This window comes from Plasmodium coatneyi, chromosome 7, assembly GCF_001680005.1.
Source record: "Plasmodium coatneyi strain Hackeri chromosome 7, complete sequence".
In the NCBI taxonomy this organism is placed as follows: domain Eukaryota; phylum Apicomplexa; class Aconoidasida; order Haemosporida; family Plasmodiidae; genus Plasmodium; species Plasmodium coatneyi.
In genome coordinates, this window is record NC_033562.1 from 361,856 (window position 1) to 377,059 (window position 15,204).

The window sequence follows — 15,204 nt, forward strand, 5'->3', positions numbered from 1 at the left end:
CTTACATTGGTGATCGCGTTATATGACCCTATATGCCATACGCCGAACAGAAGCAAAAAAAAAAAAAAAAAAAAAAAAAAAAACCATAACACAACGCAAAAATGGGAAATAGTCCTTTCCATTTTGGTGCTTCTCCGTCCTGCTATATTCCTCCTACCAATGGGGAAGACATGTAGATAAGATGTAGCCAACCGAATATATGACATTCCTTGAGGAGTCCTCTTTCGGGTGTGCACAGACGCAGGGATGCTCCACTGATTCATCACTGCCACCCCCGACATGGCATATAAGTACATATTGAGCTGGACCAACTGGTTGGAGTCCCCAGAATGGGGGTGTGAAGACGAAGCCTACACACCTTACCTCGTGAACTTTTTGGAAAATAAAAAATGGCAATAAAGTAAAGAAACATATGTACAATCCCGACAAATGAGCAGATTCACCACAGTGAGAAAAAAAAAAAAAAAAAAAAAAAAAAAAAAATTAAAGCAACGCAACAAGTGGGGTTTTGCAAAATCGAATGAGTTCCTTTTCACAGGAGGGTCCCCTTACTTTTACCCCTGCTGATGCCCCCACTTCGGTCCATTCGACCATCCCCCCGCATTATACGTTTAGCAGCACGTACTTCTTCTCACTTATGTAGGTATTCCCCTGGGGGGGTTCAAACTTGGGCGCTTCTGTAAATCCTGCGTCCGCATATTTTACGATGTGGTTGTACCTCTCCCGTAGTTCGTTCAGTTCCTTCTTGATCCTAACGGTGGAAAAAAAAAGAAGACGAAAAAATGAGTACATATGTGTACGTACATTCGTATAAATGTACACACCCCGCTGTTGCCGCGTGCTTACTTTATCTTTTCCACTCCGTCGTGCATTTTGCTAATTAGGTACTACAAAAAAGGGGAGGATGAGATGGTGTTTTCAATAAGTACACGAGTAAGTGTGTTACGACGGCCACGTGGATTGACCCACACGCAGGCGGACATGGCACAGTGGTAACGCTGTGCACGCCTTGGATGGTTCTACTGGGGGCCTACCTCGTGGTAACTCAAGTTAGTGGTGAACTCGCTCAGGTAAAGCGATCTGCGGGGGGTGAGGGTGGATACGTACGTAAGGAGGTGACGCCCGCAAATGTGCAGGCGATCTGTAGTAATCCGCCTGGCGCTGCTTCTTGGCGAATCCCTCACCTGCTGTCCCTGCTCAGGGAGTTGTAATAGTTGAGCTCCACTTTTTTTATTTCGTTCATGAGCTTTCTGTCTCTGTATTTTACGCAGCGCGAGAAGAGGATCTTGCAAAAAAAAAAAAAAAAAAGAAATATATTAATCCGGCTAATCAGGTTTAATCGTTTTAAGCGTATTAATTGAATTAAGCGTGTTAATCAGTTTACGCGCTGAGCCGCGTGGGATGTTTTCCCCTTTTCAGCTTATCATCTTACGTAGTGTGGCTTGCACGTGTGCAGGCGTGTAAATTTATATTTCCTGTTTTGGACGTTTTTCTGATACTTCTTAATCATACAGGTGTCCAGATTGTTGTAGTAATTTAAGCACAAATTTGCGTAGGTCTTTTTTACGCTTCCTTTTTTTTGTGGCATTAACTGTGGACTTTTTTTCGAGACATAATTATAAATACTGTCCTCTGCGTAAATATTATTTTTATGTTCATCGTATATGTACTTCTTATCATACGACATGTGGACATACATGTCTTCGTACTTTTCCTGGTCCTTCTGCTCCCCCTTCTTCTCATTTATTTTTAATTTATTTTGATAAATATTGCTTGAATTGTGCAGGCTATCTCTGTCGTATCGATTGTATATATCCACTGGGGGGGGTTGGCTTACTTCCGAGGCGTCACCCATACTGTCGGCCTCACAATCAGGGGGGGAAGTTACATTGGGTGTATCTCCATCGGGCGGTTCCCCACTTGCCCGTTTCCCCTTCTCCTGTAGTACATAGCCTACATAGCGCGGCTTCAGAGGCAGGTTGATTTTGTAGACGTAGCTGTGCAGATCGTTCAGGTTATAGCCGTATCTCTTCTCAAATATGTTTATGTTGGTCTTGTTATATTTCTGCACACGAGAAGTGAGTGGCAAAAGGGGGGGGGTATTTAATGAGTCCATCATGTGGGCGCATGTTGGAAAGGTTTTCAAAGGAGAGAAACAAATAAGCACATACAGTGTTGCACACATGTACAGGTAACACCACGCTGCTCATTACGTTTTCCTTTAACCCGAGGAAATTCCCCATGGCACTGCTTAGTTGATACGACGCTTTGGATAGGGGGGCCAGCGGGTTGGTATCTCCTCGTTCAGGTAATCCAGTTTGTGAATACAAATATGAGCCACTTGTGCTTTGTTCATTTAATCCCCTCCATAGATCTGCGCATGATTCTCAATGTTGAGAATACATCACTAATGAGTGATATAACGTGGTCATTCTGTTTTGTTTTCTTTTATTTATTTATTTTTTTTTTTTTTTGGGGGGAGGGGAGTCTCTTTCACTGAGCCCTTTTTTCTTGATCATAATGACAAAATTGACAATTTTTTTTTTTTAAGAAGCGCGCGATGCATTGCGACAAGGGAAAAAAGGAAAAAAAAAAAGAAAAAGAAAAAGAAAAAAGAAAAGCCGACGAGGCAAAAATAAGCAGCATAAAATAGGCAAAGAAAGGGCGAACCACTGCGGATACGCCCAGTGTGGAGTACTTTTTTCAAATGTCCATAGTTGGACCTTAGAAAGAAAGGAAAAAATATTTAAAGAAAAGAAATAAAATTTTAAAGATAAAAATTTTATAACAGAATAAATAAGCATTTTTTAACTCTTCAATAAAGAAAAAATTTCCAAACAAGTCCGAATGAAGTGAAGAAATCTTTTTTGGCTCATATTAATTGCACATTGACACAAACACCTTATAACAATACAAAAAAGAGAAAGTAAAAAAAAAGGAAATGTTAAAAAGGAAAAATCCTTCTGTTCGTACGCTGTATAAACTCTGTGGCTATTTATGCTCCTCCAGGAAGAACATTACATTACGATGTGTTACATTCCACACACAAATGTGTGTGTGTTGTGTTGTTTTACATACGTTGATAACTAATATTCCGGCGACTCGGTGTGTTCCATCCTCTTCCTGGTGGCTCACCATATGCGGTAGACTCATCTGTGGAATCTGCTATTGTTGAATGTGCTTCTGTGTAATATAATGTTGTTAAGGTCTCTTCTGTTAGAGAATCAAAATCGCTTTCAACTGCTGATCTTCCTTTTCTGCTTTTCCTGCTTCTAGTGGCGCTTCCACCAGAGAGGGTGTTACGTATTCCAGAAAATAAATTGGTATACTAATAGAAAGGAAAGGAAGGGAAAAAAAGAAGAGGGAGAAGGAGGTAAGCACATATGCGTGTACAGAATATATATATGTATATTACTGCTCACATTTTAAGCATTCCATTTTTAAGCATTTATTTTTAAACATTCATTTTTAAATAGACATGAAAATAAAATAACTAATATATATATATGTTTCTATTTATAATTGTAATTATAATTATAATTGTAATGTACAATTGTAATTATAGTTGTAATGACAACTGTAATTATAGTTCTACCTTATATAAAAAGAAAAGAACTGCAGGAAGCCCCAATGAAACTAATGTACCAGACACAGCAGCAGGGGCGATGTTGCTACCGGGGGATTCTTCACCTTCTTTTCTGTGACTACCACCACCATCACTCCCTCCCTTTCCTTCTCCACCAGAGACACCATCCACCCTACCATCTACCACGGCGTCTCCTAAGTCGAAGTCATCTCCAGCAGAAGATTTCTTCGGTGTTGCGGTGGGTTTTTTTCCTTCCTTATCTGGAACTAAAAAATAAATAAAAAAAAAAGGTTTCAATGTAATCCTTTTTCATCTTTTTCTTTTTTTCCTCCTTTCCTTCCTTTCCTTAGATCCCTTCCTTCCTCCTTCTTAGACCCTCCTTCCTTCCTTAGACCTTCTGTCCACCTCTTTACTAAGCGTTATAGAACGTTCAGGGGGAAGAGGGTGTTAGGGGGTGGAAGGAAGGTTGTGTTAGTGTGGTGATGATGTAGTGATGGTTATTTTAGATGATTTTTAGTGTGGTGATGTAGTGATGGTGATTAGGGTGATGTGTGGTGTGGTATTATTCGAGTGTGGTGTGGTGTATTATTAGAGTGTGGTGTTAGGGTGGTGATGGAAGAACACCTCTCCTTCACTTCCCTTATAAATATTGAGAGTTTCTTTACTCCCATACATGTTACAGATTCCTTCCCTGGGAAAGGTTCACTATCTGCACTTCTACCTAATCCTGCACTTGGTGTTGATAGAACTCCTTCCCGAGCTCCTGCAGCGGCAGCAGCTACGGGAGGACGTACTGCTGCTGGTTTATCAGCAACAGGTTTAGGGCATATTAATCCTGATGAATTCTGCTCGCACTGTTCCCCATATATCTTTATGAACTTGGTACAATATGCCACACTATTACCACTTTTACATTCCTGACGCACATTAGAGGGAACAGTTGGCAATGTTCCTTGGCCCGCATGATATGCTTCACCACAGGAATTATAATACTTCCGTAATTTATCATTATTTGGCTCATAGTCCTGTTTAAATTCAAATTTGTCCTTTTCCTTTTTGAATTTGTCCCAGCTACTGTGGTGACCTAGGGGGTTACATTTACATTTATCATTAATTTCACTCAATGCTCTGTATATGTCGTTCATAAGAGTTGAGAAGTCCTTCCGTGGATCATTCGTATTTATCATATCCCCCAGCCAATAATAGAAAAAGTAGCAGGGTGTATCATCAGACTGATCCCCCTTCCTAACTTCAGATACTAAGAACAAGGCGTCCATAATTTGGCCAGCAAAACGTCGGATACTATAACCTTTATTTAACTTCTTTCCTAAATCACTATTCGCAGCATATGGCGAATGGTTAAAGATCCCACTCCCGAGCATTTTATACACTAATTCTGAATATAACAGAGTTTCGTAGTCCATCTACAAATGCCATTGACAAAGTATATATACGTATTCCTTATTTTTTTTTATTGAAATTTATATGATGAACTACATGTACAACATATGTGTATTCACTTTGAATAGGAACCAATGTGTGTAGTACTCCTTCCGGCCGTACCATGATTTATGTGTGTACATATTTCGGTTCATAATGGATCTATATTGGAATTTGTCCTTTACATATTTATGTACAATACGTATGTAGGAGCTGCATATGCCGAACAATAACTATGGAATCACATTAGATTTTATCTCTTTATCCCATTTGTACACATTGCTAAGTTCTCAAGGAGCAATGACCAACTATATATATTTAATGAAATTATCTTGTATATAATTAAGTGGAAAATAGGAGTACCTCTGTGTAAAGAACCACAAAATGGGCAGGGAAAACGAATGGAAAATTCTTTATACATTCATTATCCGTACGCTATATTATTATACTTTACGTGATTATTCGAAGAATTATTTCATTACTTATACGCTTGCGTACTAACACCTACGTCAGTTGTGACTTTTTACAGTGCTGCTCAGTAATGTGTAACAGAGTGGGCAGCTCCCTTCCTTTTCCTGATTTTTTGATGTGCGTGAATTTACGCAGAATGATGAGCAGCATCCCTCCGTGGGGAGGCTCTCTTCGATAACTTCCCCTACGCCTGCAGGGAATTACACTGAATGGTGAAAAAGGGGGGTGCTTTAAAAACAAAGTGGAGCATCACGTGGGGGGGAACTCCCACTTATGTCGCATCACCCAAGTTGATATTTTTTTTTTCCCCTTCCAACAGTCGCTACGTGTGTATAAGCGCGACAACAAAGAAGGGACCCTATTTTCAGTAGTTATTTTTTACGGACAACTGCCTGTGTTGCGCTAATTTCACCGATCGATTTGGTAACCAATTTGTGCTTAATGGGAAAACGTTTTGCATGCTTCCTTGTGTTTGCGTCACAATGTCAACAAAAAAAAAAAAAAAAAAAAAAACGCGGAACCTAATAAATTTTTCCAGGATCAAAAATAAAACAAAAACTTATATCTGTATTATGAAATCATGCATGAAAACTCTTTACATGCATATAGTAATATGAATATTACATTATACAGATATGCTCTGAAAGAAAAGAAAAAAAGAAAAATCAAACTCTTGGTTACATGCTTGCAAAACAAGATTTATTAAATTTAGGAAAAACAGGAACAAACAAAAGTGCAATGACCCCCTCAGAGAGCATATCTTTTTTTATGTATAAGCATAATATAAAGTGTGAAGTATAATATTGCACACCGTTTCTTTGCTTTTTCAAACATTTTGTAATAAATGATCTAAATATACAATTCCTTTATCATACACACACACATATATCTTTTTTATTCCATTTAACACACATTTCTCAAACACCACCAGCATTGCCAAAGGATTAGCATCCATAATTTGGCCACAAACTTTTCCTTCCTATGCAATGTGCTCGTAAGGAACCTGTTCCTTAGGAACAAAGTCTTCCTCCCCATACGCGGAATCTTAACTCGGAACATTCTCCTCAGGAACATTTTCCTCAGCAAAAAAGCCTTCCTCCCCTAAACCTGGAATCTGAACATGGAACCTGTTCCATAGGAACACCTTCCTCAAAAACCTACTCATTAGGAACAAAGTCTTCCTTCCCTAAAACTAGAACCTGAACTTGGAAGCCGTCCCTCACGAACAAAGTTTTCCTCCATAAATCCGGAAACTGAACATTGGAACCTGCTCCATAGGGACATTTTCCTTAAGAACAAGGTCTTCCTTCCCTAAACCCGAAATCTGAACTTTGAAACTGTTCCTTAGGAAGAAAGTCTTCCTCCCTAAACCCGGAATCTGAACTTGCAACCTGTTCCTTAGGAACAAAACCCTTCCTACCAAAACCCTGAAACCTAAAACCTAAACCCTACACCCTGAGCCCTAAACCCTAAACCCTTAACCCTAAATTCTGAAACTTAAAACCTGAACCCTAAACTCGAAGCTCTAAACCCTGAAGCCTAAACACTAAACACGGAATCATGAACTCTAACCCCTAAACAATAAACCCTAAATACTGAACCCTAAATCCTGAACCCTAAACACTGAACCCTAAACACTGATCCCCAAAAACTTAACCCTAAACACTGAATCCTAAACACTGAACCCTAAACACTGAACACTAAACCCTAAACACTGAATCCTAAACCCTAAACCCTGAACACTGAATCCTAAACCCTAAACACTGAAACTTAAAGGCTAAAACGCTAAACCCTAATGTCTTACATCCTAAATGCTAATCCCGAAATATGAAAACCTCACCAATGAAAAATGAAGTCTGAACCCTAATGCTAAACCCTAAAACCTGAACTCTAAGCCCATTTATCTTTTTGTTTATATGTTTCTTATATTCTATGTACAACTCTTACACTCCATTTGAGGAGTGAAGTTTTCGCTTATAACATTTTGAACTGAATTTTTCTATTTATTTTTACTCACCTATGTGTTATAACATATAAATTTATAAATGGTGATAATGGTGGCATACATTTATAGTCATTCATGTACATTAAAAAATAGTAGCCATCACAGAAAAGAAGAAAAAACATATGCATTTTTGAAGCATCTTAGCTTTTTTAAAAGTATTTCTCCAAGAACCCTTTTATTCTTTAAAGCCTTCAAATAATGAAACAATAAAATGATCATTAGGCCTATGAGGTCCATTTCATCCCTTTAGATCATGTAGTCTCTTGTACTTTCCTTACCCTTCTGAATCTTCCTAGTAGTGTAAAATAAAAGAGAAAAGATGAAAAGGAGCGTTTACCTTAATATACATGTATAATATGCATTATGGTCGTAGTGGCTTATATAATATAGTGTACACTGTACATGTATGAAATGAGTTACAGCACACTTATCAGGGAGCAAGGAAAAAATAGGGAGGAATTATTATTATTCAACAATCATGAAAGAAAAGGGGGAAAATGTCATGTAAGATATGATGATACAGATTCGCAACCTTCTGTTCTTCACATGTAATTAATGTAATTTTTTTCATTATTTATGTATCACTTATTGTATATATGTGGACGCTTCACTTATTGAATAATGATGAATATGCACATTTGGGGGGGGATGTAAATAATCTCTATATGAACTGCACAATATATTTGTTAACAATTTTTAATTAACTTCCCTCTTTTGAACAGTAATAAAACCGAAAATGTATAATATGTGCTAACATTTTTTCTCGTCAAGAAAAAATTTGCATTCCTCTCTATATACATGTAATAATGGAAGTATATATAAATAATAATATGGTGTGCTGACTAGTCACACATAATATAATGCCATAATGAAAATAAGGAATGTATAAGGGCTTGAAATTTCCCTTTCTTTACTTTGCAATTTCTTACTTAAACTTGTTCATACTTCTGTATTAGTTATGTGTATGTGATGACCTGATATACATGAATGTGTAATATATTATAGTTGCATAAGAAATGAGCAGTATATATAATATTGTGAACATGGATTTTTTTTGATATATTTCCGTTTATAATTATAAACCAAGTGCAACGATCATACAACTGTTCATCCGTAATCATTATGGAACAGGGGAAAGATCTTACATATATGTACTCTATACGAATGTATAGAGAACATTTTTGAATATAAATTTGCTACATTTACAAGGAATATATATGAACAATGACGGTAGGAGACGGAGTACGTGGGAATTTGTTCTCTTTTATTTAAAAGTGGATGCACTACCACTACTATATATATAATAATATTCTTCATGTGTTCATCATAATTCAATAGAAAATGTAAAAAAAAAATACATGGAAATACCCCCACCTCCACCTCGTCCTCCTCCTTATATATGTTCTATTCAATCTTAATTTACATTTTGTAGGATGGACAATGTTTACAGACATTACCCTCAAAATTAAAGTATGCTGCGTTTAACGCCAAGGGGATAGAGTGTAATCAATGGGAACCTCGGGGGGAGCAGAGTAGAATAGAAGATTTAGTTAGGAGAGCATTAAGCTCGAACACAACAGTTGACCATTATGCCAATGAAATTGTAAATAATTACTGTTACGCGTGTACAAGGGCGGACAGCGACTCTGCGAATAGGGAATATTGTGATTTTTTCTATTATTGGTTAGGGGATAAAATAAAGAATGAAGTAAAGGATGGAAATAAAAGTGCCAACTCACTAGGAACAGCCATGGAGACAATTTACCTACATCTGGCGAAATCAAAATTGACAAGTGGGTCCCAGAATAATTGTAACAGTATATACGGGGACACTAATATGAACGAGGACCTTTTCAAGAATAGGAAAATAGTATATGATTATTACTATGATTACAGTACATTACAAACATTATTGAAGAATGTTGAGTCAAAATGCATTAATGCATGTAATATTTATCTACAGAAAATTAATGAAGCGTGCGAAGCCGTGAGAAAAGAGTGTCCAGAAAGGGGAACACGTGGAAATAATAAATACTGTAAATGGTTTGAAGGAGAAAATGGGAAGAATAAAAAATACTGTGATACCGACAAACTATCAATACTGAAATGTATTGAAACATCCAAACCAAATCCTAATCCAAATCAAGCCGGCAGTAGCGGTCCCTTTAGTGATGCCGATTTAAAGGATCATGTTGGTGGTGGAGAAGGAAAGGGAGGTAGTGACAGTGGTGGTAGTCACAGAAAGGATCCTGGTGAAGAGTCTGGTGCTAGCAGCATCGTCCCTTCTGCTGTGTCTGGTGCATTAGCTGCAGTAGGATTACCAGCACTGGCATTCTTCTTATATAAAGTAAGTAAAGTAACAATTATAATTACCTCACTACACACTTAGAAGTATATAAATAATAACATATTTATTTCTATTATTTATTTATTTTTTTTTTTTTTTCTGTATGTTCGTTTTCTCTATTAAAAAAGGTATGTATACATACATATACATATACCTATATATATATATAGGAATATATGTAATATATATATACGTATATATATATATATGTATGTGTGTGTGTGTATATGCTATATATATTCCCACCCCCTTTCTTTTCCTTTCCTATTAGTATACCAATTTATTTTCTGGAATACGTGGAACCCCCTCCGGAAGCACTGGAAGCAGGAAAAAAAGATTCGTACGACAGGAATTAAACGAATTCTCGGAGGATGATTCTATGGACAGATCTACAGAATACGGAACTACCACAGTAGGTTCGTCATCAAATTTAACAACAGCAACTTCGACAGATGGATCTACTATATATGACGAACGACCACCAAGGGCAAATAACAATAATAATGGAAGGGCACAGCGCAAAAATATAAGTTATGGACGTATTTGAAGTATCGTATGTGATGTGTACCATTAAATGTGATGTTCCCTCTCCGCCTCGGAGGGAGGGTGATATAAATAACACTAAGCACAGTTCATATATAGTGTACAAGGTTACAAAGGCATTCCTTCCCTTTGTTCCTTTCCTTTTTCCTTTTTTAATTTTTTCTGTGTTATTGTAACGTGTTTACATTCATGTGTAATTAATATAAGTCGGGAAAAAAAAATTTTTTTTTTAGTTTACACAGATGTTGCTAAGATAAGCGTCCCCCCAAAAAAGGAGGGGCTTGGCTTTTCACTGCTTTTTTTTTCTGCGCAAAGTTAATAAAGCGAAGCACCACATTACATATGCTGTTTTCCGCAAAAAAAAAAAGAGTGTGTTCTTACAAAAAAAAAAAAAAAAAAAAAAATTGTCCAAAAGAAAAAAATGCCCTAATACAAATTTGTCACACAGAAAAAATTGCACAAAAAAAAAGAAATTGTCCAAAAAATTGTGCAAAAAAAAAAAAGAAATGCCCTAAATATAAATTTGTCACACAGAGAAAATTGCGAAAAAAAAAAAAAAATTGTCCAAAAAAAAATTGCCCTAATATAAATTTTGTCACACATAAAAAATTGCGAAAAAAAAAAAGTGGGGAACCATGTGTTTGTGCGCGTCCGAATTTTTACACTGTTGAACTGTAGCACATATATTTTTTACTAACACACATCGGACATGGTAAAAATTTGTGTAATTGATACACAGTTCATTTTTTTTTTTTGCGAAGGAGGAGAAGCACGCATGTGATGTGTTGGTGGGGGCTAGGAAAAGTGGCAACTTTGCGCGCAAAAAAAGAAGCAGTAAGCAGTGAAGTCCCCTTTTTTTAGCAGTAAGTCCTCTTTTTTTTTTTTCTTGTGGTTGCTCCTTATTTGGTGGTTGTTGCTTCTTATTTGGTTACTCCTTATTTGGGTTGTTGCTTATTTGGTTGTGCTTCCCCCTTTTTTTTTTTCTTCCCCACTAAAGCGTTTTCCAATTTTTCAACCGTTTTAACACCCCCCACCTATATCACGCAATCATGAGAGTGAAATTTACATATCATTAAAAGGGGGGGTCTAATCAAATGGGGTTAGCGAGCAAATCTACGTGAGCGTCGCAAGGTTAAATTACGTAATATAGGTTCGTTAATTATATTCGCTTGTGCAAATGATCATGTACGCCCCTTTTGCATTCTTTTATTTTCTTTTTCTTTTTTTCCCGATTCCTTTTCCTTCATTTCTTTATATTCATTTTATTCTCCCTTTTTTTTTTTTTTTTTTTTCTAATATTATGAATTAATTCAATTTTTATTTTATATTATTTTTTTTTTTTTACTTTCTTTTTAATTAAATACATTTATGTATATATGTAGTAAGAGTGGTCTATTCATGAATTATTGAGCAATTTATGTGTGCAATGGGGACATTCGCACTTTCTTTATATATGAAGGTACTATACATTATTATAGTTCTTCCAGGGTAGGTTCTATATATCAAGTGTAATTTTTCATAGTATAAACATTATATACTACTTAAAATTAATGGAACGAACATTATGTACTCCTTCTAATTAATGGAAGAGCTTCGCATACAATGTTACATTGCGATGTTATATACGATGTGTATGTGTGACGTATTACATATATAGACGATGTGTACGTATAACGTATTACATACGGGGATAAGCTATGTTCCGTTGTTGCCTTTGTTGCTGTTGTTTATTATTCGTTCTCCGTACAGGTTGCATATTATACACAGTCGATTCTTCCATGGAATCATTTATTGAACTCTCTGTGGAATATTCTGTCCCATATTCTGTTGAATCGTCTGGTAGCGTGGTAAAATTGCGCTCGGTTGACCATCTTCTTCTACTTCTTTTATTGTTGTTGTTCCTTCCACCAAAGAAGGTGTTGCTTATCCAAGAGGAGAATGGAGTGTACTGAGGAAAAAAGGCGATGCCGTAAGGAATAAAGAAATAGTGAAAACATAAATTGCGTGCACTATTGCTCATTCTATATTCACTTCTTTAAATTAAAAAGAGAGGAAAAATATGAATAAATATGAATAAAATGCTAGAAAAAGGCACTACTATTCATATTTTGAATGTATAATTATAATTGTTACCTTATACAAAAAGAACAGGATTGTTGGAAGTCCTACTATAGGCAGTGTGGCAGACACAGCAGCAGGCGCGATGCTAGCACCACTTCCAGCACTTGATCCTGCTGCTGCAGCTGAAAAATGAATAGGCAAATAAAATAATCTTAGCGTATTTTACTTTTATTTATTTATTATTTTTTTTCTTTTTTCTCTTTGTTCTTTTTTTCTTTTTTTCTTTTTTTTCTTTTTATCCTTATTATTCTTTTTATTCTCTTTTTTATTCTTTCTTTTTCTTTGCATCCACCCCTTGGGCGCACACCCTCCCCCTGAAACAGCTAAACAAGCAGGCAACATTGTTGTTCTTACACCCTGAAACAGCTAAACAACAGGCCAAATTCTTGTTCCTACATTCTGAAATAGCTATGTAGAAGGTCACATTGCTTTCCTTACACCTTAAAACAGCTAAACAACAGGCAACATTGTTGTCCTTGTACCCTAAAACAGCTAAACATCAGGTCACATTGTTGTCCTTACACCCTGAAAAGCAGAATCTTAAACGTGGAATCCTAAACCCTTTCTTTTCTTTCTTTTCTTCCTTTTTTTTCCCCTCTGTCTGAGTACACGTACCTACTACACCAGTGGTAGCTCCGGATGTTCCTTCTGCAGGTGGAGTTTCTTGTTGTGGTTGATCCTGTGCTACCAAGTATTCTTTCCGTTTAGGTGGATTAGTACATTTTCCATTTATTAATATATGAGGATTATAGTCCCCATACTGTCCGCTAAATTTCAAACAGTACGAACCATGTTTATTCTTCTCATTATTGTCGCAATCTGTTTGTACATCATTATACGCTGAAAGAGCTCGGTCAAAGTATGCTTTATAACTACTATCACAATGGAACTCGGGGGACTCCCACTGTGTTCGCATGGTTTTATAATTGTACCAGTAATCGAATACTATTTTCCTTCTATTAAAGAGCGTGATGTCAATATTAGTTTGTACCTTCGGGCACACGTCTTCATCAGTAAATTGAGACAATCCTGCGTATATTTCGTTCATAACTTCACCGAATTTACTAGTATTCTTCAGTTTCCCATTTAACATGTGTCCCAGCCAGTAGTAAAAAAAATTACAACGTTCGTCCTTACTATATGTACTCTGCTTACTTATTACCATGTTAACACAGTACCAGGCACTTGCAATTTCATCTATACAATTAGGATTTTCTGTATGATTGTGCACTGCACTTCTTATATAGGTCTCTATTATGCTAACAAGAGCTTCCGCCTTGTACAGTTTTTGGCTGATTTCTAAAGTTTTGTATGCATTACTTGAAGGTAAGAATTTGTCCACTTCATCCTCCTCGTCTTCCTTCGGCTTCCGTTCATTATTGCACTTTGGTTCTGGTAGTTTCTGTGGGTTCCATTGATCACGGTTCGCACGAAATTCCGTACAGTATTTATCACGATTACTACTATCACAAATACCATCTAAAGTATCATATGCTTCTTCAGCATCGCTCCTCAGTTTCGTATATTTCCTTCCGGAGATAATTTTGTCACAATCCGGGTATCCCGGCAGAGCACTGTTATTATAGTAGTAATCAAATAGCTTCTTACCCTCCTCGAAAGTTTGCCAACTACTAATATCATCGTACAAATTAGTGCACTCATTATTACATTCACATTTTCCCTGCAGCTCCTGGTAAATTGCCTTCATGACCTTATCAGGTGTGTAAGAATGCTGATTCCCTAGGTTCCCTTTTATTGTACTCCCTAACCAATAATAAAACAAATAACACCACTTACCACTGGAGTCGGTCTCCTCCCTGTTACATGCGTAATGGCAATTGCCCACTATTTCCTTTGCTAATTTATCATCACCATTATTAATTTGGAACTTCCTTAATCCCGCTTTCACTTTTCCTATTAGTGTTTCGTTACACACTGGACGACTGTCCTTTGCAGTACATGTTCCACTCTTACTGTCCTTGAACATTTCATACTTCAGTTCGGAGGGTAACTCATCTGTACCTGCTCCCTGAAAATATAATAGGCGAATTATATGAGTATATATATATTTTTCTCTATATGACCACATGTGTTATTTCAACATTATATTACACAATATGCATAAGGTAATATGCGCACACTGATATAGTCATGCTGAACGGGAAGTTACCATTAGTATTCTTGCTACTCTTCTTCTTGTTGGTGCCATTTTTCCTAGGCATACACTTTTGTGTACATGTAATAAATTTATGCTGAAGTATGTTGTTCATATATTCATATATAAAACATTCATGGGAATTCTTCCTATTCTATAATGCATACGAAGAAAATATGGAACTTCTACTTCTTTTTCCTCCATGTAACCGTTATATTATTATATTGTGCATAAATATTCAGCATACTATATTATTATTTACACATTCCAGTTCCTAGGTATACAAGGACGAAGTCCTTTCCTGCAGGAATTCTCCCTTATATTGGGATTAATTCGTATATTTCACTGTTATTCAGAAGGAGATAGACTATTAAGGAATTATTAGTGTACACACATATATATATATAATATGCAGTTTATATGCGTATAGAACGCTTCCCTCCTCTCTTAAATGTGTGTACTTATTCATTAACCTCCCATTGAAAAACATGTACTCCCAATAGCAATGGAAAGGAGTACAATGGAAAGATGTGCAC

General features: G+C 36.5%; 3 protein-coding genes across 3 annotated transcripts; all 3 read right to left on the bottom strand.

Annotated features, from left to right (window-relative positions):
• Positions 1-603: 603 nt before the first annotated feature.
• On the bottom strand, positions 604-2,243 carry PCOAH_00016210 (Uncharacterized protein; the record flags this gene model as incomplete). Its single annotated transcript, XM_020058430.1, has 6 exons — positions 604-751; positions 847-887; positions 1,035-1,080; positions 1,185-1,285; positions 1,433-2,065; positions 2,214-2,243. 6 exons carry the CDS (start codon positions 2,241-2,243, stop codon positions 604-606), a joined length of 999 nt encoding a protein of 332 aa, XP_019914160.1.
• A 1,340-nt stretch (positions 2,244-3,583) lies between these two features.
• PCOAH_00016220 (Uncharacterized protein) lies at positions 3,584-5,010 on the bottom strand (the record flags this gene model as incomplete). Its single annotated transcript, XM_020058431.1, has 2 exons — positions 3,584-3,852; positions 4,308-5,010. 2 exons carry the CDS (start codon positions 5,008-5,010, stop codon positions 3,584-3,586), a joined length of 972 nt encoding a protein of 323 aa, XP_019914049.1.
• Positions 5,011-13,012: 8,002 nt separating this feature from the next.
• On the bottom strand, positions 13,013-14,500 carry PCOAH_00016230 (KIR protein; the record flags this gene model as incomplete). The annotated part of the gene is made up of 1 exon (XM_020058432.1): positions 13,013-14,500. One exon carries the CDS (start codon positions 14,498-14,500, stop codon positions 13,013-13,015), a length of 1,488 nt encoding a protein of 495 aa, XP_019913937.1.
• Between the last annotated feature and the right edge of the window lie 704 nt (positions 14,501-15,204).